Source organism: Dendropsophus ebraccatus, chromosome 2, assembly GCF_027789765.1.
Source record: "Dendropsophus ebraccatus isolate aDenEbr1 chromosome 2, aDenEbr1.pat, whole genome shotgun sequence".
In the NCBI taxonomy this organism is placed as follows: domain Eukaryota; kingdom Metazoa; phylum Chordata; class Amphibia; order Anura; family Hylidae; genus Dendropsophus; species Dendropsophus ebraccatus.
Window position 1 is genome coordinate 118,627,148 of NC_091455.1, and position 24,364 is coordinate 118,651,511.

Here is a 24,364-nt window from a genome sequence, read left to right on the forward strand (position 1 = left end):
CCGCGCACCAGGTCTTCCGACATCCCCGGCTCCCTTCTTCAGCGCACTGATTGGCTGAAGAGATGAGCCGTGAATTTCAAACGGCTCCTCTTCAGCCAATCAGTGCTCCTCTTCAGCACTGATTGGCTGAAGAGGAGCCGTTTGAAATTCACGGCTCATCTCTTCAGCCAATCAATGCACGGCAGCACTGATTGGCTGAAGGGGAGCAGTTTGAAATTCCCGGCTCCCCTCTTCAGCCAATCAGTGCTGCCGTGCATTGATTGGTTGAAGCGATGAGCCGGGAATCTCAAACGGCTCCCCTTCAGCCAATCAGTGTTGAAGAGGAGCACTGATTGGCTGAAGAGGAGACGTTTGAAATTCCCGGCTCATCTCTTCAGCCAATCAGTGTGCTGAAGAGGGGAGCCGGGGATGTCCGAAGACCTGGTGCGCGGAGCAGGTAACGTATGTTCTTGGCCACGGCGGTGGGGGCGATTGGAGCAGCGGCGGGTGAGGGTGCGGGGCTGCGGATGAGCGGGGACCGGGCTGCGAGCGGGGGCCGGGCGGGGCTGCGGACGGGGCGTGGCCGGACTATCGCAATTTTTTGCGATCGGCGAACGACGATTTATGAACATGTTAATAGACCAAAATGAACGATTTTTCGATCGTTCGCCGCGTTTACACGTACGATTATCGTTCGAATTTGATCGTTATCGCAAAATTTCGCCCGATAATCATTCCGTGTAAACGTAGCATTAGAGTTACTCAATAAGGTCCTGGTAGGTTGTCACAAGTATCTGGAGCCATGCTGACTGCGGTGCACCCCATAGCTGCTGGAGGGTGCATAAGCAAACAAGTGTCACAACCATCAAGGTGGTCCCACAGATGCGTATTTGGGTTCAAGTCTGGGAAACTAGGAGGCCAGGGTAGTACTTGAAAGTCTTAGGGTACTATTACACAAAGCGATTATTAGCCGTAATTGGCCAATAATCGCTTCATATAATAGGTCATGCAGAAAGACAACAATCAGCTGACTTGCACAATGTGACATGTCGGCTGATCATTGTCTAAAATGCAGATAACAATAGCTGGCCATCGCTCCGTGTAATAGGATCAGCAGCAGACCGCCACTATCTCCTATGGGCTATAGAGAAAATCGAAAGATTGTCCGGGAAGACCCTCCTGCTACTGCCAGCGTCCCCTCAACTCTTATCTGCTCGCTATTGTTGCATGTAATAGCACCCACAGTGGACAGGAAACGAGGAGCACGCAAGTACTGACCTGAGAGGTCGGTGCTCACTTGCTCCTAATATCGGGCCGTGTAATAGGGCCTATGGTCATGCTTTTTCAACCAATGTCAGACACTTCACTGCCGTGAAAATGAGAGACTTTTCTGCCAATGCAGCTCTGTAAGCAGAAGTGCTGTGACAATCCCTCTATTATCCCTCTGGGCGTATGTTGGCAGGACCGTATTACCAGCTGCTGCTGCCCTAGGCACTAAACCTGAAGACGCCCCATCTTCACTCACCAATTAGCATCATGATTGGTAGATTGGTAGGTAATAACTCCAGACGTCACATTTAACACCGCCAGACCTCAACAATACCACCATACTTTGACTGGATACTACCGCCATACTATACCTTACCAATACCACCATGCTGCAACTGGATAATACTGCCATACCAGACCTGACCAATACCACCTCACCCCCACCCCCCGACGAAAAGTCTAAACAGGAGTTGAAAGACTAGAAAAATAAAAACAAAAAAAAGTTGTTTCCTTCCCCCTACTCCCTGGTGCTGCCCCCCTGCAAGGTGCTGCCCTAGGCACCGGACAACGGGTGCCTAGTGGTAAATACGGCCCTGTATGTTGGGCCACCTCTTTAATCAATGGCACGTAATGTTCCACAGTATCCAGGTTGTTTATTTGCAATGGAGCCATTAGTCTATTCTTGATAAACTTTCACCACAGGATAATGCAAACAGTTCACAAACTGTGCTGTTTCCAAAACACTGTCACCATTGGCATCCCTTTGGCAACTTTAATAAATTGCCCCTTTTACCCATGACAGCAGTCTATTGCACCCCTCACCCACCCACCAAGCCAACAACACATAACTTCCTTTATTAGCTAGATGCTGTCGACATAGAAAGTAGAAAATGGTCAAAATATTGTGACTCTACACTTTGGATTTGGTAACCTTTGGTAACCTTTTCTTAACAATAAGTAGTTAAAAAAGTAAAAGTAGATGAAGAAATATGTGACATATGGGTAAATAAAATAAACCCAGTAAGGATGAATAGCATAACACTCTACTTATCTTACACTAAGTGCTTGCATTGGATGGTCCAGTAGAGCAACAAATAGTTTTGTTTCTAGTGTACCAACCCTTTACTTGTAGACTGTAAGCTGGACACTTTCTCTGTATATTTCACCCCTTATTGACCAATGTTTAAAGAGACACTGTCACCTCCTTTGTGAATTCTGACTTCTCTACACAGGTGTAAAGGGTAAATTTAGCGTTTTTCATACCTTATTTTATATCATACGTCATGGTGCTTGTTCAAGTAAAAAGTCATCTTTTATCAACTGCAGATTGTGTTAAGTGGGCGGGGCCTCGTTGGATTAACACCACTTAGCCCCGCCCACAATGCCACTTAGCCCCGCCCCTAGCCGGCCATTGGAACAGGCTGGCCGAAAGGTCTAGACCCCATCCCCTTTACGTCGGCTAACCAATGGACGTCGAGGGGCAGGGCCAACAGTGTCGTTGTGGGCGGGGCTAAGTGGCGCTACTGCTGCGAGGCCATGCCCACTTAATACAATCTGCAGTTGATATACGGACACTTTTTACTTGAACAAACACCATGACGTATGATATGAAATAAGGTATGAAATACGCTAAATTTACCCTTTACACCTGTGTAGAGATGTCAGAATGCAAAAAAGGGGGTGACAGTGTCACTTTAAGGCCTTAACAACAAAGAATTCTTTCTTTTAATTATTTTATTGTTGCATTCAAAAGGCACAATTTTGCAAGTTTTCCTACTTTGTCCCAAGAAAAGATTCCTGAAGTCAATATAGAACCCTAAATACCTTAACCCTTTATGCCCAGCTACATTTTAGACCTTAAAGGGAATCTGTTAGTAGGTTTATGCTTCCTTAAATAACAGAAATGCTGAACAGAATAGTGTATTACTTACATCATTCTGTTCTCCTAATATGCAGGAAAATGGGATTTGTGTCACAACCCTCCCCCCACCCTCCAGCTACTGATTGACAGTTGACTGTTTATACACAGCATGGATAGGTAACTGCCAATCAGCAGCTGGTGGGCGGAGTTTGCTGTGCTCATGAATAACCAGGACTACTGAGCACACGGACATAATGGAGAGGACTACTTATTGTCCATGTTATTCAGGAGGATATCTCTGAATCAGCTGCACAGAACAATGTAAACAATACATCATTCTGTTTAGCTTCTCTGTCAATAGTTTATGCTACCCTTAAAGGACAACTCCGGCGAAATTTTTTTTTGGCTTATTTAACACACATTACAAAGTTATATAACTTTGTAATGTGGTTAAATACCCGGTCTGGCCCCCTTCCCCCACTTTCCGACCCCCGACCCCCCACGCCGGAAGTTAAAGAATGTATACATTTCCGATTACGGTCGTCACGGTCCTCTTCTCTGATGTCGGGTGACGTCAGAGCTGGGGGGCGGTCCGGGTCTTCTTCCTCTTCGGCGTCTCCATTGAGAGTGAATGGGAGAGAAAAGGCTGCTGGTGCACATGCGCACCAGCAGCCTTTTCATTGGCTGGAGCGCATCACATGGCTTCCAGCTTGCTCAGCCCTGATTGGCTGAGCTTGCTGGAAGCCATGTGATGCGCTCCAGCCAATGAAAAGGCTGCCGGTGCGCAAGCGCACTGGCAGCCTTTTCTCTCTCATGGACCCGGAAGCAAGAGACATCGCTGGACGGTGGAGGCAGGTGACGGTGAGGCGGACGGCGGGCGAATGGAGTGGCGATCGTCACTGGAGGGATGGTGAGTATGGTGTCTGTGTGTGTCTGTGTTTTTTTTTGGGGGGGGGGTCCCGCCGGAGTTGTCCTTTAACCCCTAGACGACCCTGGACGTAGGGTTACGTCATGGAAGTCTGTCCCCAGACGACCCATGACGTAACTCTACGTCCTGGGTGTTTCTCCAGGAGCGCGCTTCATAGGAGGTGGGGGCCGGCTGCAGTGAGCAGCCGGGACCTTATCGGTAATGACACGCTGCAGCAATCGCGCTGCCGCGTGTCATTAACCCCTTAAACGCCGCGATCAAAACACTATTACACTAACCCAAAACCCCTCCCCCAATAAAAGTTGAAATAACCCCCCCTATCCTATTATATAAATAAAACATATAAAAATAAATAAATAGATAAACATATAATATACCGTAGCGTGCGTAATTGTCCGATCTATTAAAATATAACAAGCGTCATAGTGATCGGTGAACGACGTACACGAAAAGAGGGAAAATAGTGCGCGGATTAACGATTTTATGTTACATTATATATTAAAAAAAATCAATAAAAAGTGATCAAAACGTCCGATCTTCACAAATATGGTATTAATAAAAACTAGAGATCATGGCGGAAAAAATTACACCCCATACAGCCCCGTAGGTGAAAAAATAAAACTGTTATAAGCGTCACAATAGGCCCATTTTATTAATATTTAATTGCCAAAAAAAAGGATTTCATAAAAAAATATATATATAACATTAGAGAATCTGTGTAACCTGCATATGGTTGTGTTCGGGCTGACCTATAGAATAATAGTATCATGTCGCTGTTACCATATAGTGCATTACGTAGACACAGGAACCCCCCAAACGTTACCATATTGCATTCTTTTTTTACGATTTCACCTATTTATATCTTCATAAATAATATATTTGGGATTCCATCATACATGTTATGGTAAAATGAAAGGCACCATTACAAAGTACAACTATTCCTGTAAAAAACAAGCACTTACATGGCTTGTAGATAGAAAACTGAGAGTGCTAGAGCTCTTAGAAGGGGAGGAGGGAAAAACGAAAACACTAAGATCAAAATTTGCGCGGTCCACTGGGTCATTTTGGGCCTGGTCCTCAAAGGGTTAAAGAGGGCAGCATAAGCGTACAGGCAAAGTCTCTTTAAGGCTGCAATCTTTGTGGAAAACTGCCGCTAAAATATTTGTGCCAAAGCTAAAATGCATTGTTGCTTTATACAGAGCAGGTTTACACTGGTTTACAAGATTACAATGTGTGTGTTTTAATGCCCCTTCCCTTTTTACACCTTTTTATGTTATGCCTTTCCCACTACATCTCCCTTTTCATTACCATTTCACTTTTTCATTATAAGATTGGCTCTGCAAACTCAATACTAGTAAAAGATATGGATTTTTTTCAAAAATGTATTAATCACAAAAGAATTTGTACCTCATTGGATCCCATAGTGATGAAAAGCTTCTTCTGCACATGTGTATAAGAGGCATTCAGATTTGCTCCTTCTGCCCACATTGGAATGTTTACTTTACCTGGCTATAAAACAAAATCAGGCAGACTTATGATGTCAACTGTTGGGGTAATATTAGCATCAAAGTATAAAAATGTGCAGAAAACATGTTAGTGCACATACCTGGGAAACCTCTTGGTAAAAAAAGATAAGTTTTTTTGATCCATTAGCCACAAAAAAATCGGCTATCAAACTGAACTATAAAGAAAAAAAAGACACATATTAACACATATATCACGTTTCTTACCCACAAATGAGTTGTAGGGGGTGGGTGAGGCTTTAATAGGATATAGTCTATACAAGAAATTAATTAAGTGCTCTGACTATTACTGTGCAATTTTGTAAGTGAATACAGTGTTATATACTGTATAGGGTTTTTCCCTAGTCTTTGTCTAAAAATCAATTTAAATAAGCCCTTAAAATAAATTACGACATGACGTACAAGCACAGAATCAAATAAAAAATATATATATGTTATATATATAACCACATGACACAATAATGTGTCCAACCCCTTAAAAAACCTTTGCTCAAAAAGGCATGCATGGACCTCCCCACGTCTGCTTTTTTGTGTGGAAATTAGGGGGGCTTACAAAGACAACCAAAAAGGCTTATGGTAGTTGTAGTCATATTGTGACTATAACTTACAGCTAGGTTAGGCAGTGTTACAGAGACAGCCAAGAACCTTTAGGCACCTTTTTGGCCATGTAAACGAGTTTGTCTAAAGGTTAAAATGTCAAACCTTTTGTATCATTGGTTTTATTTGTTATTTTGGTACTTTTCAAATTGTTATGTGCTTCAGAATATGTTGATCTTATATAAAGTTTATTATTATAGTAGCAAAACTGATTGCAACATTAAAGTCTATATAGAGCCACTTGGTGTCACTGTTGACCAAGATTTTATTTTACCTTATCATCAGAAATAAGAAAGTCTTCAACTTCATTTTCACCGATTCCCAAACCATCAGCCAGTTTGGACACCAAATATTTATGTCTTGCATCCAACTGAGCTCTTCTTTCATCCTTTGTAACTTTAGCCAATTTTGCCATTTCCTTCCTGGCTTCATTTGAAAGTACATTGTTCTTTTTTCCTGCTGGCTTTAATATTACAAAACATTAGTTATGCTTCTTCATATGTTGTCTTGAATGTTGTCAGTGATATCTACTTGGTAATTGCAGGTATGGATATAAATAGCTACTTACTGGTATGGGTGCAGTAGGTGAAGACACAGTATTGGCTGATCCTGGTGCCAAGCTTGGTCTCTTTGCTGCCCCTCGACGTCTCTGACCCTTGGTCTCTGCATCTGTCAAACACATATGAAATGGTTAAAAGCACTCACTACTGCAAAGCACCATGTTTGTGGTTTTTACACACACACACACACACACACACACACACACACACACACTTTGTATAAGCATCTGTAAATCACCAAAAGTTTCCCATATATTGTTCACTAAGTACACCTACAGCCTATAGCTATGTCTATGGTATGCAGGAAAGCAAGCACATTACACATACTAAACATGTCTATGATGCCAAGCATACATTTGTACTATAATGAATATAAATACACAGGTATGTATTGGGCCAAATCAGTTTATTGCCCCAGGTGGCAGTTTGCAAAATCTGAGGCAGCATGTTCCATGGAGTAGCCATAAATCATATTGTCTGCTCAACAACACTGTTGACCCCACCACCATTGACCCCCATGGCCTGCAAATAACTGCTGATATGGAACCAAGGCAAATAACTGCAGATGTGGAACCAAGGCAGTCAGGACTGAGAATGCAAACACTTTGCTGGTATCGTTTTATGCTCACGTCCCCTTTAAATGGAACACAATGGGTGATGGTAGTATGACCATGAATAAGATTTTCGAGAGCAGGAAAAACACATTGGTTTGAATTTTGTTTATGTGAGATTCTTTTATTCATTGTAATATGGAGAAGCAAAAAAGAAGGTGCAGACCTGGAAACTTTTAAACTTTTTCTGTCTTGCCCTCAACAAGTTCGGCTTGAACATGGCAATATATTGGTGAGCTGGATTGTGTGTATGCAGGGGTGGATTAGGGGTACCATGGGCCCAGGGCGGTTCAGAAATTGGGGGCCCTCTGTTGACCATGTCCCCTCTAGCCCTGCTGCCCCCACCTCACTAACCACGCGCCAACTAACTCCACCATCTAACCTGGCTGAGGGGGCTATATAAGAAGTCCTCAGGCTATGTGATCTTTAATGCTGCACAGGGATTTTCTGTGCCCATTAATATATAAAATACCATAGAATAATCACAGATCCTGACACAAAAGTTGGCGGCAGCAAAGGGGTCCATGTTGAGGCTACTCAAAGAGAGTGTTTAATGGTGAGAGAGAGAGAACTACACTATACTATATTTACTACCCCTAATGGCATTGTCTAAGCATATCCTATGTTCTTCACAAGATACTCCTGAGGGTGGAGCTAGACTTTCCCAGAGGATACGCCAGGTCGCTGCCTCTTGAGATAGACAAAGTACGTAACAGCTGCTCCGGGCAGACCAGATGGCAAGGGTGGAACCTTAAATGGGTGGGTTCCTTAAATGGCTAAGCCACAGGTGCAGAGTAATTAAGGCACAGAGCAGTGTGCACGCGAGCCCTCTAGTGGCTAGATCTATACTACACGTAGCTAGACCCGAAAACCTGAAGGACTAACGGCGGTGAACAAACACACGGCGACTGGAACGCACAGCCGCCGTTACAGTGATCTGAGCAGTTTCTATGTTGTAAGCAAATACAACACTTTACTTACAACATAGAAACTACTCAGTACATGTTCCTTGACCTCACCATCTGGGTACAACCCAACCATACCTTGGCCTCCCGGGTGTTTAGAAAAGACACAGCAACCAACACATTGCTTAGATGGGAGAGCTGCCACCCTGACACCCCTAAAAGGGGCATACCGACAGGTCAATACCTAAGGGTAAGAAGTATTTGCATGAGTAGGGGAGATTTCAAGGACCTCACCAATGACCTATGCTGTAGGCTGCAAAACCCCAAAAAGACACTCAGGCAGGCCCATCACAGGGCACTGACAACAGACAGGCAGGAGCTCTTAGTCCCTAAACCCAGAGAAACAAGTGAGCTTATCAGCAGTATGGTACATTTGACACCTACTCTACCCAACTGAGGGAAATCATTTCAAGGTACTGACATCCTTATGAAAGGCCCAGATGGCGCCACAGTTCTCACCGAGAAGCGCTCGGTGTATGGCCGACATCAGACACAGACGTACCCTACTCATTGTTCTTACCAGCTCCTGATGAATGTTACTACACAGGAAACGCGTTGAGTAAGGGGCGAAGGAGAGAATGCAGGTAGAGAGTTACAGCACAAGGAACACCTGACAAATGGTAACCTCTTATGTGCAACAGACCAAGCATTATTCATGGTATCCAGGTGCCCTTTATCATATGTGTCCTCTGCTCTCACCACCTTTTGAACTGCTGCCGTTGGTACAAAATAAGCTGCAAACATCAATAAGTGTAAATACTGGTCCAGTAAATTAATTCCCCTTGGCATGAGTTTTCTGATCCCTGCATATAATTTTGATTTTATTTAATGAAAACCGCAATAATTTTGAACTTTATATAGCAGTGAATCGGTGTAAATCTACACAAAAAAATCTCTTGTAGGAATTGGCTACTAGCATCCAATGTAGCTTAAGAAATTAGGAGCACCCTTCACCCCAGTAAAGCACTACTCATTTTCAGAGATTACTGTTATCTTGTGATAATCCGTGTTGCTGAGATTTGCGCATATATTTAGTTGTCATAGTAACAAGAGAGGTTACACAGATTAATAATGAACATCTATAATCAAACTCTAATGTATGTCCCATCATATTTGATATTTAAAAGTCAATCACACAATCTGCACAGAAGAAATTACTGCTTGATCCTTCTGGTTAGTTTGTAAGCAAACCTTTATCTAGAACAACTTTTCCTATATTAATTCTGCAATTAAACCAATCATTTTAGAAAATAAAAAAGATGAAAAGGTTCTTTTTTATTCTGAGAAACCTCTATTTTGGTAGGAAACATGTAGGAGATGCACCACTGTAACATGACTGTAATAAGGCTGTAATGAAAAAATTGTGTGTGGGGGGGGGGGGGGGCTTTGGTGAGCTCCCACAGTCATTTATGCCAATTCTCAAAGGGGTTACTCACCTACCCGGGTGTCCCCATACCTGCTGTTTCAGTGCCTTCTAGTCCCCCACTTGTCACCACTCATTCCTGCTTTTAAGTTGAGACAGCTTAGCAGGGCCTGCCCATGCAGCCAATCACTGACCGAGGAAAGACACTGCTGTGGCAACTGATTGGCTGAACAAGCAGGTCCTGCTGGGGAAACTAGTTTCAGAAGCAGGTATGAGTATTGCCACTTTTATTTTAAAGCCCAAGCCATACATAAAAAATGTTATTAAAGGGGTAGTGCGGCAGTAAACAATTATTCACAGAATAACACACATTACAAAATTATACAACTTTGTAATTTATGTTATGTCTGTGAATTGCCCCCTTCCCCGTGTCCCACCACCCCCACCCGTGTACCCGGAAGTGTTGGTGCATTATACATTACCTGATCCGTGTCACGCATGTCCGCCATCTTGTGCCAAGACGTCATCTTCAGACGGCCGTGTCATCAGCTGCTCAGCCGCGATTGGCTGAGCACAGTTATGCTCAGCCAATCGCGGCTGAGCATCTGATGACGCTGCAGAAGGCGGCCAGCACTAGGGACGGTCGGAGCAGTTCGGCCGTCTGTCCGAAGATGACGTCCTGGCACAAGATGGCGGACATGCGCGACACGGATCAGGTAATGTATAATGCACCACACTTCCGGGTACGCGTGCGGGGGTGGTGGGACACGGGAAGGGGCCGATTCACAGACATAACATGTGTGTTATTCTGTGAATAATTGTTTACCGCCGCACTACCCCTTTAAACCCAACAAAAAGATACAAAAACACTCCCAGGCTATGTTCACACTATGTAGCAGTGGCTGTTGTTTGATATGGCCGTTGTTTGCAGTGTCTAACAACGGACGCTGTTTTGCATATACTCAATAGCAGTATCGACCCTTCCCCTTACAATGGAGACTGTTCCCTAAGGATATGTCAAAAGTTTTTTTTTTTAATAACAGTGCCCATTTAGGTTATGTAAAATAATGGCCTCTATTTTAATTTAAAATAACAGCCATTATTTTATTTCTTCAATAATTTCCGTTGAAGTCTATGGAAACAATAAACATTGGTTTAACACAATGTATAAATTAACAGCCGCTGTTCACACGGGCTGTCAAATAAATTTTGTGTCATTAATTTGCGCCCTTTATTGTGTGAACAGCGGACTTTTTTTAAGTTGTTCACACATAGCCCTTTTTTTTACAATTCTTTCACCGTCTTTTGTATTAAAACCAATGTACTTTTTAATTAAAGACGCACCCGAAAGGGCCATCTTTGACGCTGAACGGACATTATTTTGAGTATCAAATAATGACCTTTGAAAATCGTTGTGTGAACATAGCCTTAGAGTGTATTGGGATGTTGTGTTGGCAGTCTACCACACATACTGTAGGTGAGTGCATTACAATTGTGAGTCTCAAACCCAAGCCTGTCTAATCTTGCACATGAGCCTCTCTCCGGTTTCTCATTTTGTATGCCGTCATAGGAATTAGATTAGCTTCATTCAATCTGCCCCAGTGTTTTTTTTTTTTTTGTGTAGCTCTACTATGTGGCTTCTCTTTTATGGAGAAGATCTGATAGCACTTAGCACAATCTGCAGATGATAAAAGATCACTTTTTACTTAAACAAGCACCATGACGTATGATATAAAATAGGGTATGAAAACTGCTAAGTTTACCCTTTACACCTGTGTAGGGAAGTCAGAATGTAAAAAGGGGGTGACAGTGTCACTTTAAAGGCTATGTTGATTTACAATTAAATAACGGTAACAAACGGACGTAGTTTTGAGATAATATGGCCATATTTTCAATGTAATAATGTGCTCCATTAAAGTGGAACTCTGGATAGGGAAAATTATTTTCTATTAAAAAATATGTTTAGAGGACCACCCTACAAGTTATTATATTCCTCTCTATTGACCCAGAGGAGGTAATCTGTACCCCGGTAAGAAGCATCCCTTTGATATTACTAGTGATTCTCCTAGCAACCAAACGGCTTTTATTGCAACACTGGCTGCAGCCTGACACTCCCAGTATTGGAGAGCTAATTACATTACTGAAAAGTCCCTTGGGCATCGATACAATTAAAACAGAGAGGCACAAGGAGAAAGGGGCTCATTTGTTTTTCAAAAAATGTAGAACTTTTATTCAAACTCATTATACACAGACTGAAATTCACCAAATAGTTGCGCCTTTCAGTTATACCACATGGTACCTGAAGGCGGATATAGCTGGTTCTCTAGGCCCTTTGTGCCTTCCACTGAAACCTTCTGCATGTGGGGTGCAGCCTCCCTCATAGTAAAATGCTGTACCTTTCTGATACACAACACTTCGCTTTTCCTCTATAATCCCCCCCACACCCTTTCCCCTTTTTTTCTTCTCTTTCTTTATTATTATTTATTTCTCTCCTTTTGTGTGTTCCCTAGTTCTATTCTCCCAAGTTGGGTGAGTTCAAGTTCACTTCTTTTTTTTTTTAGGTTCCAGTGCAAGTAGTTTGAAATAGTTTGTTCCAGTGCAAGTAGTTTGAAATATTTTTAATAATTTTTTTCTTTCGGGAAGAATCAGTATAATGTCTCCCTTCGCAATCTTTATATGTGCTGACACTTTATGCTGTTACAATGACTCTTCTCTAGTACCATTATTCTTTTGCACTGGACTGTTTATGTACTTTTTCAAAAATGTTTTTGAAAAAATCTTTAATAAAAAAGAAGTTCCTCCCACACCCAAAAACAAACATTAAATATATAATATTAAAAAAAATAAAAAAATATATATGTTTTAAGTTATAAAGATGTGTCTATATAATGCCTGTGCCTGTGCAGTTCTACTGCACTGGTAGTTGATTGACAACCAGGAAGTGAAGAAAACTGGCCTCTGTGCAATTCACTCTGTCTCCAGCTGCCTCTGCTCTCCGCCCTCAGGAGATCATGTGACCATTGTCTCACAATCAGTTTACTTGCTAAACACAGACTGAGGATGCAGACATGACAGAAGTAGGCCAAAGGCATGGCGTGAGAGGTAGAGCATGTGCCGAGGGAGGACAGGGTGCTGATAAGAGGCCCAGGGAGGGACATAGGTGGGGTTACAGGGGTGAGAGAAACAGGACGTTCTAAGTGTGCACTGTAAAGACTACTGGTAAATGAATTCAAAAAAGCAAGGCAAAGCAGGCAGAAAACTGCATCAGAAGAGCGGGACTACTGCAAAACCACATTAGGAGTGTCAGAGGGAACATAGGTAAGAACCTTGCACTGTTTGTACATTTTTTTGACAAGGCTACTCGGAGTTCCCTTTTCAAGTCAATGGGATATTGGATGGCAGTGCACACAGGGCATAGAATAACAGCTGTAATAGATAACAACTGTCCAAATAATAGACATGCTCATTTTTTCCCACCTGCAAAATATGGCCTTTTTTTAATCTGTTCACACATAATGCAAAGGGGAGGGCTTCTTTTACCTTTGTTAATAGAAATAAGTGGTGGATTTAACAGTTGCTCTGTGTCTCCTTTAGGTGCACTGACAGATGCGTCCACTTCTGTTTCATCTTCTGCAATAGGAGGAATGGGATCTTCTCCATCCACATCAGTTCTGTTGCTTTCATCCATCCTGTCTATCCTTGGGGTAAGAAAACAGAAAGGCATGGAATTCTTTTGTTTTAAAGCACACCCGCATTAGCATATATATTTATTGTTTTCCATTCTTTTTATAGTTACCAAGTGCTTTTATAAAGACATATACAATATCAAGCAAATAAATACATAAATGAAGAATAAGTCCACTGGTTGCCACTGATGTTTGACATCTGCTGCCACACAACAACTACTCCACAAGGGCCACTCCATGTCACTGTGGAACTAGGAAAAAAATTGTAGTTGTGTTTGTTTTTTCCAAATTTTGATTATGGGAAAATGCTTCAAAATCAAACCGAATAAAACATTTTGAGGTTTCAATAAAACTCAATTATATCTTTAAAATGGCATGCTTAATAACCGGAACATAAAGGCCCAGATTTATCAAAGGGTGTAAAATTTTGCACCATTCTAAATTTTACACCCTAGAAAAGTCTTTCAGCTCACCCACATGCGTCCACACTGAATAATGTACACTTTAAGTACAAACCCACTTGACGTATTTGCTGCGTGAATCAGTCTTAAAAATAAGCAGGCAAAACGCAGGTTGGCTTTATACGATTGTTCTGCTTTAAAATACTGCGTTAAAATTGCGTATTTTTGAAGCGTGAAGCTTGTTGTTAGCAAAGCATCAGTTGTTAAAATACGCAATTGCGTATTTTTGAAGCGTGAAGCTACATGCGTTTTTCGCACAGGTTGTTAACAACTGATGCTTTGCTAACAACAAGCTTCACAAATACGCAATTGCGTATTTTAACGCAGAACAATCGTATAAAGCCAACCTGCGTTTTGCCTGCTTATTTTTAAGACTGATTCACGCAGCAAATACGTCAAGTGGGTTTGTACCCTAAGGCTATGTTCACACTACGTACATTTCAGGCAGTATTTGGTCCTCAAGTCAGGTCCTCATAGCAACCAAAACCAGGAGTGGATTGAAAACACAGAAAGGCTCTGTTCACACAATGTTGAAATTGAGTGGATGGCCGCCATATAACGGTAAATAACTGCCATTATTTCAATACAACAGCCGTTGTTTTAAAATAACAGCAAATATTTGCCATTAAATGACGGCCATCCACTCAATTACAACATTATGTGAACATAGCCTTTCTGTGTTTTCAATCCACTCCTGGTTTTGGTTGCTATACAGCCTCAAAAATATAGCCTCAAATATACGTAGTATGAACCCAGCCTTAGGCTATTTTCACACACAGTAAAATAATACCAAATTATGGCAGTAATTTTGAGTGAAAATAAAACAGGTGTACAGGTGAAAAAAATCTTTCTGCAAAAGCAGGTCATAAATAAAGAGCATGTTCGTTATTTGAACGGTTGTAATGAATTACAGCCTTAAGACTAGGTTCACACTGTGTTTTCAGCATCCGTTTAACGGATCCATTTTTTTGCAAAAAACGGATGCATTTGTGTGCATCCGTTTTTGATCCATTTTTCCATTGACTTCCATTATAAAAAAAAAAAAACGGATCCAAACGGATGTGGTTTTTTTATGCACAATAAAGTACTGATGACACTACTTTTTTGACCTGTAAAAAAAAAAAAACGGATCCGTTAAACGGATGCTGAAAACGCAGTGTGAACCTAGCCTAATTCTATGTTGTGTTTGCACTGCCGGACAATTTAAGATGTATTTTAATATTTTTCTTACTTTGTGTGAAAAAGAGAGAAGCGAAGGGAACCTTCTTGTGTAGTATTTTAGTGTCATAGTCTCTAGGCAAATTCAGTGTACATGCACACTGCAATAGGCACAACACTACTGAGGGCTTAAATCAAGTTGTCATTGCTGCTCATGGAGGATCACCCCAGAAACCGAGGTGCAGAACAAGAGGCAAGAGAAGCTAACGCAGATCCAACTAACAGGTATGTATCCTCTTGACCAACAAGTGCTGATGAACAAATACAAATCCGCACATACCAGTACTGCTGCAATATGGACTACGTGTGAACATCGCTAAAGCTTTTCAGGTGTCTATTGCACTCAGGTTTTTTTTTCATTGGAATAATTTGGTTTAATCCCTAAACTCTGGAATTAAGTGCGCTCTATAAATAAATAATAATAAGGGTCCATTTACACAGAAAGATTATCGAACATATTATCTGCCAAAGATTTGAAGCCAAAGCCAGGAACGGATTCGAAAAGAGGAGAAATCTCAGGCTTTCCTTTATGACCTGATCTCTATTTATAGTCTGTTCCTGGCTTTGGCTTCAAATATTTGTCAGATAATCTGTCAGATAATCTTTCTGTGTAAATGGACCGTTAGTGTTTGATCCAACTTGAACAACTTGCTAGGGAAGACAGTGACTGAATAGGTTGTATTTAAAGCGACCCTGTACCCACAATCTGACCCCCCCCCCAAACCACTTGTACCTTTGGATAGCTGCTTTTAATCCAAGATGTGTCCTGCGGTCCGTTTGGCAGGTGATGCAGTGATTGTGCTAAAAATATACTTTAAGCTGGCAGCCCCGTGCCCTACGGGAGTGGTCTAGATTGTGTATGCATTAGGCTGGCACAACCTCTCTGTGCCTCCTCCCCACCCTCCTCATCATTAGGAATGCTCCAGGCAGATTGCCTCCTATTCCCCACCTGTGGCAGCCCGGAACATGGGCTGGATCGTTCAGGACCTGTGCAATGTTAAGCATGAAGAAAATGTTTCAGTGGCATTCCTAATAATGAAGAGGGTGGGGAGGAGGGACGGAAGGGTGGTGCAAAGTTAGGGCAAAGATACTCCTGTAGGGCATGGGGTTGTAAGTTTAAAAGATGTTTTTTGGACAATCACTGCATCACCTGCCGAACGGACCCCAGGACAGATCTTGGATTAAAAGCAGCTATCTGAAGGTATAAGTGGTTTGGGGGGGGGGGGGGTCAGATTGTGGGTACAGAGTCACTTTAAAGGGGTACTCCAGCAAAAAGCTTTTTCCCAGTAATTGAAACACATTACAATGTTAAATAACTTTTAACATGCTTCAATCACCTATCTGCCCCTCTTCCCTATCTTTTCCCCCCTCAACCCCCACCAGGAAGTGAAGTAAACTCATTCTTGCCTAATGACTGTTGACCCCAGGCTGCTCTGTGGCAGCCGTTTTCTGACAATCACATCATCAAGAGAGAGGCGGGTCTAAACCCTCTTAAGCCAGCCTCCCTTTGTCAGATGACACAGGTTGCTCAAGATGTAAGCCATCTAACAGTTTTAGAGAGACAGTTAGGCTGCATTCACACGTTCAGTGATTTTCCCGGTCCGTGATTGTGGTGCAGCTACCTCCGTGATCCATGCAAAACAGTCCGTTTTGCATCCATTTTGTATCCGTGTCCGTTTTTTTCATAGATCTGTCTTACAGCATTTTAAATGACATTGATTACATCACATCCGTGTTTTTCACGGATGAACACGGATGTCACATCCGTGTACATCCGTGAAAAACACGGATCTCATTGATTTCTATGGGGAATCCTTTCCGTGCATCCGTTCCGAGTAATGACATGTCCTATTTTTTAACGGAACGGATCACGGATCCGTGAAATCACGGAACATCTGAATAGCCCCATAGAAAGCAATGGGCTGTAAAATTGTCCGTGCGCACGGATCCGCGAGCACGGACAACTTCCCGGAACGTGTGAATGCAGCCTTAGACATCACAGGAGACAAAGTGCATCATGGGAAATCCCAAACCAGGAAGCAAAGAAAAATGAAGCCACCAACTGGAGCTTCAGGGACCTGCAAACAGCGGGAAATTCAAATGGAGTTCCGGAGTACCCCTTTAACCTTTCCAATAATCAGGCAAGGGAAGCAATTGCATGGTCTCCTTCTATAAAATAACATAAGGATACGCTTTCTCTAAGCAACAGATTTTCTTTATTTTTGTTCAACCATGTATGCGAATATCTAGGCTCATGTTCAGAGTTGCATCAGTTACAGGGCAAGCACTTACAGTTAAAGGGCTTGGCACAGCACCCGGCAGCTGAGTGTGCCTCCAACACCTGCCAGGTTTGTCGGGTGCTGTGCAGTAGATACAGTACATGTGGTTATGGTATGTATTTAGTCTATGTTTGGCCTCCACTACAGCTCATACAGGTACTGCTATATAGTATACTGGGTGATTGACTGTGGGATCCATATGGTGGCACTAAATGCAGATAAAACTGCATGTAGATATCCAATATGATGCCACCCCATGGAGTAATACTATTGGCAAAGACCCATGTCATTTGCATGGTAATCTACTAATCTACTGGCAAAAATAGGGGAGAATGCCAACAGAGGGCAGCAGCAAAAAACACCTTTCATTAAAGGTTTTCCTACTTTCCAGAAGTAAAATATGCTCTTTATAATTTACCTCTGAAGACATTCTCCATTTTTTGCCAAAAAAATATTAAAGGGTTGTCCAGGATTACATTACATTAGAAAACTTGAATCATTAAAAGAATGGCATTAAAGCCAAATGCATTATAAAGGCTAGGGCTACATGGAGACCATGGCCACATCACACACCCAAAGATTGCTCTCCCTTAATAGTGCAACATAAAAGCTAATAAAAATGTAAGGTTGTTAGGATGTGAAAAAAGTGAGGTTGTGTTGCAATTGTCGGGTCGTGGTCGCGTCATTTGCAGTTTACAACGCAACCCCATTCTTTTACATTAGGTGTGACTAAGCACAATTCAGAATGAGCAACACAGCGATCTTTAGCTGCACCACCCGCACCACAGCCAATGACACTCTGTATGTATCATGTTTGCAATCGTCCTCAATCCACAAAAAATTTGTCCATAATCCAGATTTTTGGTGGATAAGCAAAGAAGGGGAAGGCCATAGTTAAATAAGTGGGAAAGGTCTAAAGTGATTTCTAATCCATATTTTTTTTTACAGATTTGTGGACTTTCTTCCATAAACTTCTATGAAGAAATCTGCGCCATAATTACAGTCTGTATTACAGCTTTATGGTACATTTTGCAGCTGTACAAAATACAAGCATTATGCAGATCAAAAATGCACACTGAAAATGTAAATACTGATTCATCTGCACATCTTTCATAGTTGATCCCTACAGCATCGGTATTTCATCTGTTTCTTGTTGTATTTCAGCTACCTCCCTAGAGGACAGTCCATCAGCATTCACTGTACAGTAAAAAGGTGCAATACTTGGGATATACTGATCTGTACTACAGACACATATCAATAATTCCATGTAAAGCAGGCCTCGAATGGCCCACCGGAAGCTTTTCTGTCATCAGCAAACAGTAAGGAAAAGGGTCAAGAATAATTAATGTATAAACGAAAAATATGTGAACGCCTGGATTTAGTGTACAGATCATAGTAACAGCAATAAGATGATGCTAGATCTCTAGTATATCATACCTACCTTCCTATGAAGGATTCCTGTACTGTGGGGGACTTGGCGTGTTTGTGGCCACAGTGACTCTCACTCCAGGTTCAGGTAGTTGCTGTTTGTTGTCACTACTTTGTATTCGCTTCCCTTTCTTTTCAGTATATAGCTGGTGTCATAGCAACTGGTGTAATGTGATCCACCCTCATTGGTTACAACTGTGAGTCTGCTCTATCTGCAGGCACTGGCAATGAATGATGTCCTGGGGGGCTAGTCCACAGACCTCCTCTAGTTACTAGTACTGTGTACTATTCACTACTGATTTCTATTTCTTTGTAAAGATTGATTGTATATTTTCAATGCATCTATTAGCAGTCCAGGACAAGGAAGCTGTGGTTGCCATGAGAGCAGCAAGCAGCCACATAGTACACAGAGGGCTGGGCATGGCTACTGAGCTGTATCCCAGCAATAGGCAGCATACATTCCTCCAGGCACTCTGCACACCTTTAACCTATTCAGCTATTGTTCAAGTTTAAAGGGACTCTGTCACCTTCATAGATTTAACAAAGTTCATTCTGAATCTGAAAGTTTTATCTTTCTATATACTTGTGTTCCTTTGCTGTAAGCCCACAAACAAAGGAGTCTAAGCAGTCCTCTCCATTAGATTCTAAGCCCAGTTTGCAGGGTTAGGCCATGTTTACACACTGCATGAACAACAGCCGTTGTGAGTTTCAAACAACGACCATTGTTGCAGTGAAAATTGCAATGGTTCTACAGATTTGTAAATTACTTGTGTTTGAAGATACCCAGCCTTCCAGTACTTATCATCCGCTGTATGTCCTGCAGAAAGTGGAGTATTCTCTCCAGTCAGACATGGTGCTCTCTGCTGCCTCCTCTGTCCATGTCAGGAACTGTCCAAAGCAGTATCACATCCCCATAGAAAACCTCTCCTACTGTCCAGACTGAAAAGAATACCACTTCTTGTAGGACATACAGCAGCTTATAAGCACTGGAATTTTTTTTTTATAGAAATAAATTACATATCTCTGGCACTTTCTGGCACCAGCTGATTTGAAATAGAAAAAAAAATGGTGAACAACCCCTCTTTATTGCCATCAGCTGTTGTGATTAAATAACGGCCGTTGTTTAATTAAAAAAAAAAAAAAATACATTGTGTGAATGTGGCCTTGCCCTGATTTATGCAAAATTGTTGTAAAAAGCAGTGATTTTTTGAAAATCATGGAAAATCAGGAGACAATACACCACTGTAAGTATAAGTCTGTTTGGGTGGCCATGCCCCTCCAGGAGCTCAAGACCCCGGGCTACCACCCAAAACAGACCTATTATAATCCGCTACTGGTGATACCGGCCTTTTTATATTTAGTTGCTCATGTTATCTGTTTTATTATATGTGTGTAGTATTTAATATTTTTTTATGAAAGAACTACAGTTGAGGTTTATTTTTCATTCATAGTAAATAATTCTCTTGTTTAGAAAAAAATATATACAAATATAATTAATACATATCCATACATCTGTTAGTTTAATTATTAGGCTATGTTCACACATAGTATTGCAGTCAGTATGTCTATCAGTATTTTTGTCAGTATCTGTAGCCAAAATCAGGAGTGGAACCGACAGGGAAAAATTACAATGGAAAGATTTGCACAGTTTCTGTGTTTTTTAACTCACTCCTGGTTTTGGTGCAAACAATACTGAGCAAACTACTGTGTGTGAACATCACCTAAAGATATAAATAAATGTTTGTTTTTTGTTTGTTTTTTTTCCCCAGTTTTATTTATTGTACTTTACTATGTACTGTCAAGGTTCAATATTCAAATGTTGGGCTATTTTTTTCAAAAAACAACTTTATGTCAAAACAGGGATGGTGTACATTTTTTTAATATGTTTTATTCACACCCAAAAAATTGAATGCATTAACAGTCCTATACTGTGTTGCTACCGCATGTGTCTGTAACCATACAGGCTAATTAGAGTGTCCAGGTTCTTCTTAGCTTTAGCCATAGGCTTGAAGTTAAAGGGGTAGTGTGGCGCTAATCATTTATTCACAAAGTAACCTACTTTACAAAGTTACACAACTCTGTAATGTGTGTTATGTATGTGAATGGCCACTTTCCCCGTGTTTCCCCCCACCCACGCTAGACCCGGAAATGTTGGTGCATTATACTTACCGCATCTTGTGTCAACCCCCGTCCGCCATCTTGGGACAATGACGTCTTTGGGAGGCCGGCCAAACCGCTCTATCCGTCCCTCATTCCACCTCCCCTATGCCGCGTCACCAGCTGCTCAGCTGCGATTGGCTGAGCACAACTGTGTTATTTTGTGAATAAATGATTAGCGCCACACTGGATTGCTTCCGGCTGCTGCAGACCCCGGCCCGAGACGGATGTGTGGATCGCTCCTCCGGGACCATGCCCGCTTATAGCCGCGGTGAGTATAATGCACCACACTTCCGGGGTGGGGGGGGAACACGGCGAAGGGGGCCATTCACATACATAACATACATTACAAAGTTGTATAACTTTGTAATGTGCGTTATTTTATGAATAAATGTTTAGCGCCGCACTACCCCTTTAATTATCACATCTTTATAACTGTATAATCTGTATAATTTTTTGGTACCAGTTGATTTGAAAGAAACACGTTTTCTCCTGAATACCCCTTTAAATATAACATTATTTATCGTGTACTGTGAATACCACTTTAGTGCTGCCATAGTTACAGAGTGGTGGGTCCAAGCTTTGTGAGCAGCCTGGGCCTCTGGTACACTTAGGGTACAAACCCACACACCGTATACACAGCAGATACGCAACAAATACGCAGCAAATACGCAGCAGATTTGTTGGTACAGATTTGATGCTGTGTTCAGTTATTTAGATCTAATCTGCTGCGTATTTGCTGCGTATCGCAGCAGTAAATACGCTGCTTATACGGTGTGTGGGTTTATACCCTGAAACTGCTTGTGCTACAAGTGTTATTTCCTTTTTCATAATATATAAACCTTTCACAATAATACTATGAATTGAATACAAGTCAGACAATGTAGTTCTATTAGTAATCATTTAAAAAGGTTACATTTTATTATTCTGTCATTTTCTCTTATTAAGAATATTTTGTTTTTGTCTGTCTACAATAATTTAAAAAATAAGAAGCCTCCCACACAAAGTTTCCATAACTCATTTAGCACCCTGCATATTACAGCAATTCAATGTCATTGTGAAAGAGCTGTAATTATCAAAGGTTGCTGGCCTCTAAATGTAATCTCTCATTTCCTGTGTAATTTTCTCCTGGAAAAGTGTCACATGCTGTCATTTTGGTATAGTAAAATGTTAGTGTATAGAATTAGTCTTCAGGCTACAGCTTGTGAATAGTAGTTTGAACCATCCTCGGATGTTGGTTATAGTTTTACATTTATTCATTGATTCATTAAAATGTGGCACTGCCATAGTAAATGTATCTAATCAAAAAGGCGCAAAAAAGGCGCTAATAATGAAAAAATTGTATATATATATATATATATATATATATATATATATAAAATAGTATATAGCCCCCCTGTGCTCTCCCCCATAGTATATAGACCCCTATGCTCCCCAATAGTATATAGCCCCCTGTGCTCCCCAATAGTATATAGCTCCCCTGTGCTCCCCAATAGTATATAGCTCCCCTGTGCTCCCCAATAGTATATAGCTCCCCTGTGCTCCCCCATGGTATATAGTTCCCTTGTGCTCCCCCATAGTATATAGCTCCCCTGTGCTCCCCCATAGTATATAGCCCCCTGTGCTCCCCCATAGTATATAGCTCTCCTATAGTATATGCACTCCCCCTCCCATATAACATTGAAAAAAACAAACACTTTTCCTCATCTAGGTCCACGCGTTCTTCTTCTCTTCCCTCTTGTGGCCGCACTTCCTGCGGTCACAAGAGGCTGCACTCCCCTTACCCTTGCGCCAACGCTCCAGTGACGTCGGGCGCTAGAGGGAGAGTGCGGCCTCTTGTGATCGCAGGAAGTGCGGCCACAAGAGTGACTGATAGGGAGGGAGCCAATGGCTCTCTCTCTGTCAGTATCGCTGCTGCTGAAGCACCGCAGCAACAGCAGGCGGACGGGGGGGCCCTGCAGGGGGCGCCATGGAGGGGTAAGTAGATTACCCATCCATGGCGCTCCCCTCTGACAGGCTGGTGGCCGGAGCCCTGTGCGACCGCACTGATCGCACATAGCAACAGCCGGCCTGCTCGGGGGACCCCTTTAACCAGTGGGCCCGGTGCACGTGCACCATGTGCCCTCTGGTTAAGGGTGCGTTCACACCTACCGCATCCGCAGCTTATTTTTCCGCGGAAATCCGCAGGTCTGGTAGTGCAGATTTCAACCTGCGAGAAATCCGCGTATGTGTGCGTTTTGCGGTTTTTCTGCAGCAAGTTTATCGCAACTGAAATGTCCGTTTAGAATGAGAGACATTTTAAACGGACATTTCAGTTGCGATAAACTTGCTGCGGAAAAAACGCAAAACGCACACATACGCGGATACTGCACTACCAGACCTGCGGATTTCCGCTGAAAAATAAGCTGCGGATGCGGTAGGTGTGAACGCACCCTAAAGCGGCCCTGGCTATAAGCCTGGGAATGGAGCGATTTTAAAGGAACATATATTTGTTAACAATGGTTTGAATTTTTTACAGGCCATCTCGTAATATAAAAGTTATACATGTTATATATTGTTGTAATCGTAACAACTTAAGGAACATATATAACAAGTCAGTTTTACCCTCAAATAATTTTTTTTTTTTTTCAATTTCACCACACATTTAATTTTTATCCTGCTTTTGCAGTGTACTTTAGTGGTGCAAAAAATAAGGGCTCATGTGGGTTTCTAGGTGAAAAAATGCAAGTGCTATGGCTTTTTAAGCGCAAGGAGGAAAAAACGAAACCGCAAACATTCTAATTGGCCCGGTCCTCTAAGGGTTAAGTATTGCAATTTCGGTTGGGCGCTATATGGCGTTATTACGTGGGCTAAAGGTTTATAGAAGCTGGCCCTTTATATTCCATGGCATCCTATCATTGAGTGCACATAAAGGCCAGCAGCTCTGAGGTATATTCCCTCGACTATACAACACATGAGGAAGACCAGAGATGGGAAGCCACCGGCCTTCCTACTGCTGCAAGGCTACAAATCCCACCATGCCGAGACAGTGGCTGTCCACACAAGCTAGAAATAGTAGCGTTGCCGTGGCAGGAAGTTGCACAGCCCGGCAGCACGTGAGGTGAGGCGTTTTCATAACGCTCCCCACTTACAAAATAAAGCTTATTGAAGAAGAAAAAAAATAATAAAGGGTAACGCGCACAGGGGGCGTGGCTTATTGCGATCATGCGCGCCAGGTTCTTGGGATGATGGGTACGGTGACTAGCAGCAGTGACGTCAGCAGAAGGCAGGAGCGCCGTGCTGTCTCAGTGTCACTGCTCTGTCGCTCTCTAGAATCCTCACAGTGGACAACACGTCACGTGATCCGTACTGTAGCTGCGAGGGAGGAATGGCGGAGGCGCAGCCGTCAGGTAGTGCTCGGGGGGAAGCGTTCACTTCTCGGTGACTGTCTGTCGTGTGTCCGTCTATGGCAGGAGAGTGTGACGTTTACATGTGTGGGG

The 24,364-nt window shown here is 42.3% G+C and overlaps 2 protein-coding genes across 7 annotated transcripts in view; one reads left to right on the forward strand and one right to left on the reverse strand.

The window, feature by feature from the left end:
* The window catches only part of LOC138783454 (dynein axonemal heavy chain 5-like), a 245,444-nt gene that overhangs the window by 220,970 nt on the left and 110 nt on the right, over positions 1-24,364 (reverse strand). For 4 of the 6 annotated variants that reach the window (XM_069958164.1, XM_069958166.1, XM_069958165.1 and 1 more), the window contains exons 1-6: positions 18,742-18,847; positions 13,197-13,354; positions 6,726-6,826; positions 6,432-6,620; positions 5,644-5,718; positions 5,445-5,546 (exon numbers count right to left, since the gene is read on the reverse strand). In XM_069958164.1, the coding sequence (XP_069814265.1) occupies positions 5,445-5,546; positions 5,644-5,718; positions 6,432-6,620; positions 6,726-6,826; positions 13,197-13,344 (615 nt within the window). In that variant the 5' untranslated portion in view covers positions 13,345-13,354; positions 18,742-18,847. Of the gene's footprint in view, positions 1-5,444; positions 5,547-5,643; positions 5,719-6,431; positions 6,621-6,725; positions 6,827-13,196; positions 13,355-18,737; positions 18,848-24,364 lie in introns of those variants that run through there. The other 2 variants (XM_069958162.1, XM_069958163.1) reach the window with 2 other exon arrangements.
* NFX1 (nuclear transcription factor, X-box binding 1) overlaps positions 24,121-24,364 on the forward strand; it is a 118,130-nt gene continuing 117,886 nt past the window's right edge. Inside the window, exon 1 of the mRNA XM_069958167.1 lies at positions 24,121-24,274. Coding sequence (XP_069814268.1) covers positions 24,253-24,274 — 22 coding nt within the window. The 5' untranslated portion in view covers positions 24,121-24,252. The remainder of the gene's footprint in view (positions 24,275-24,364) is intronic.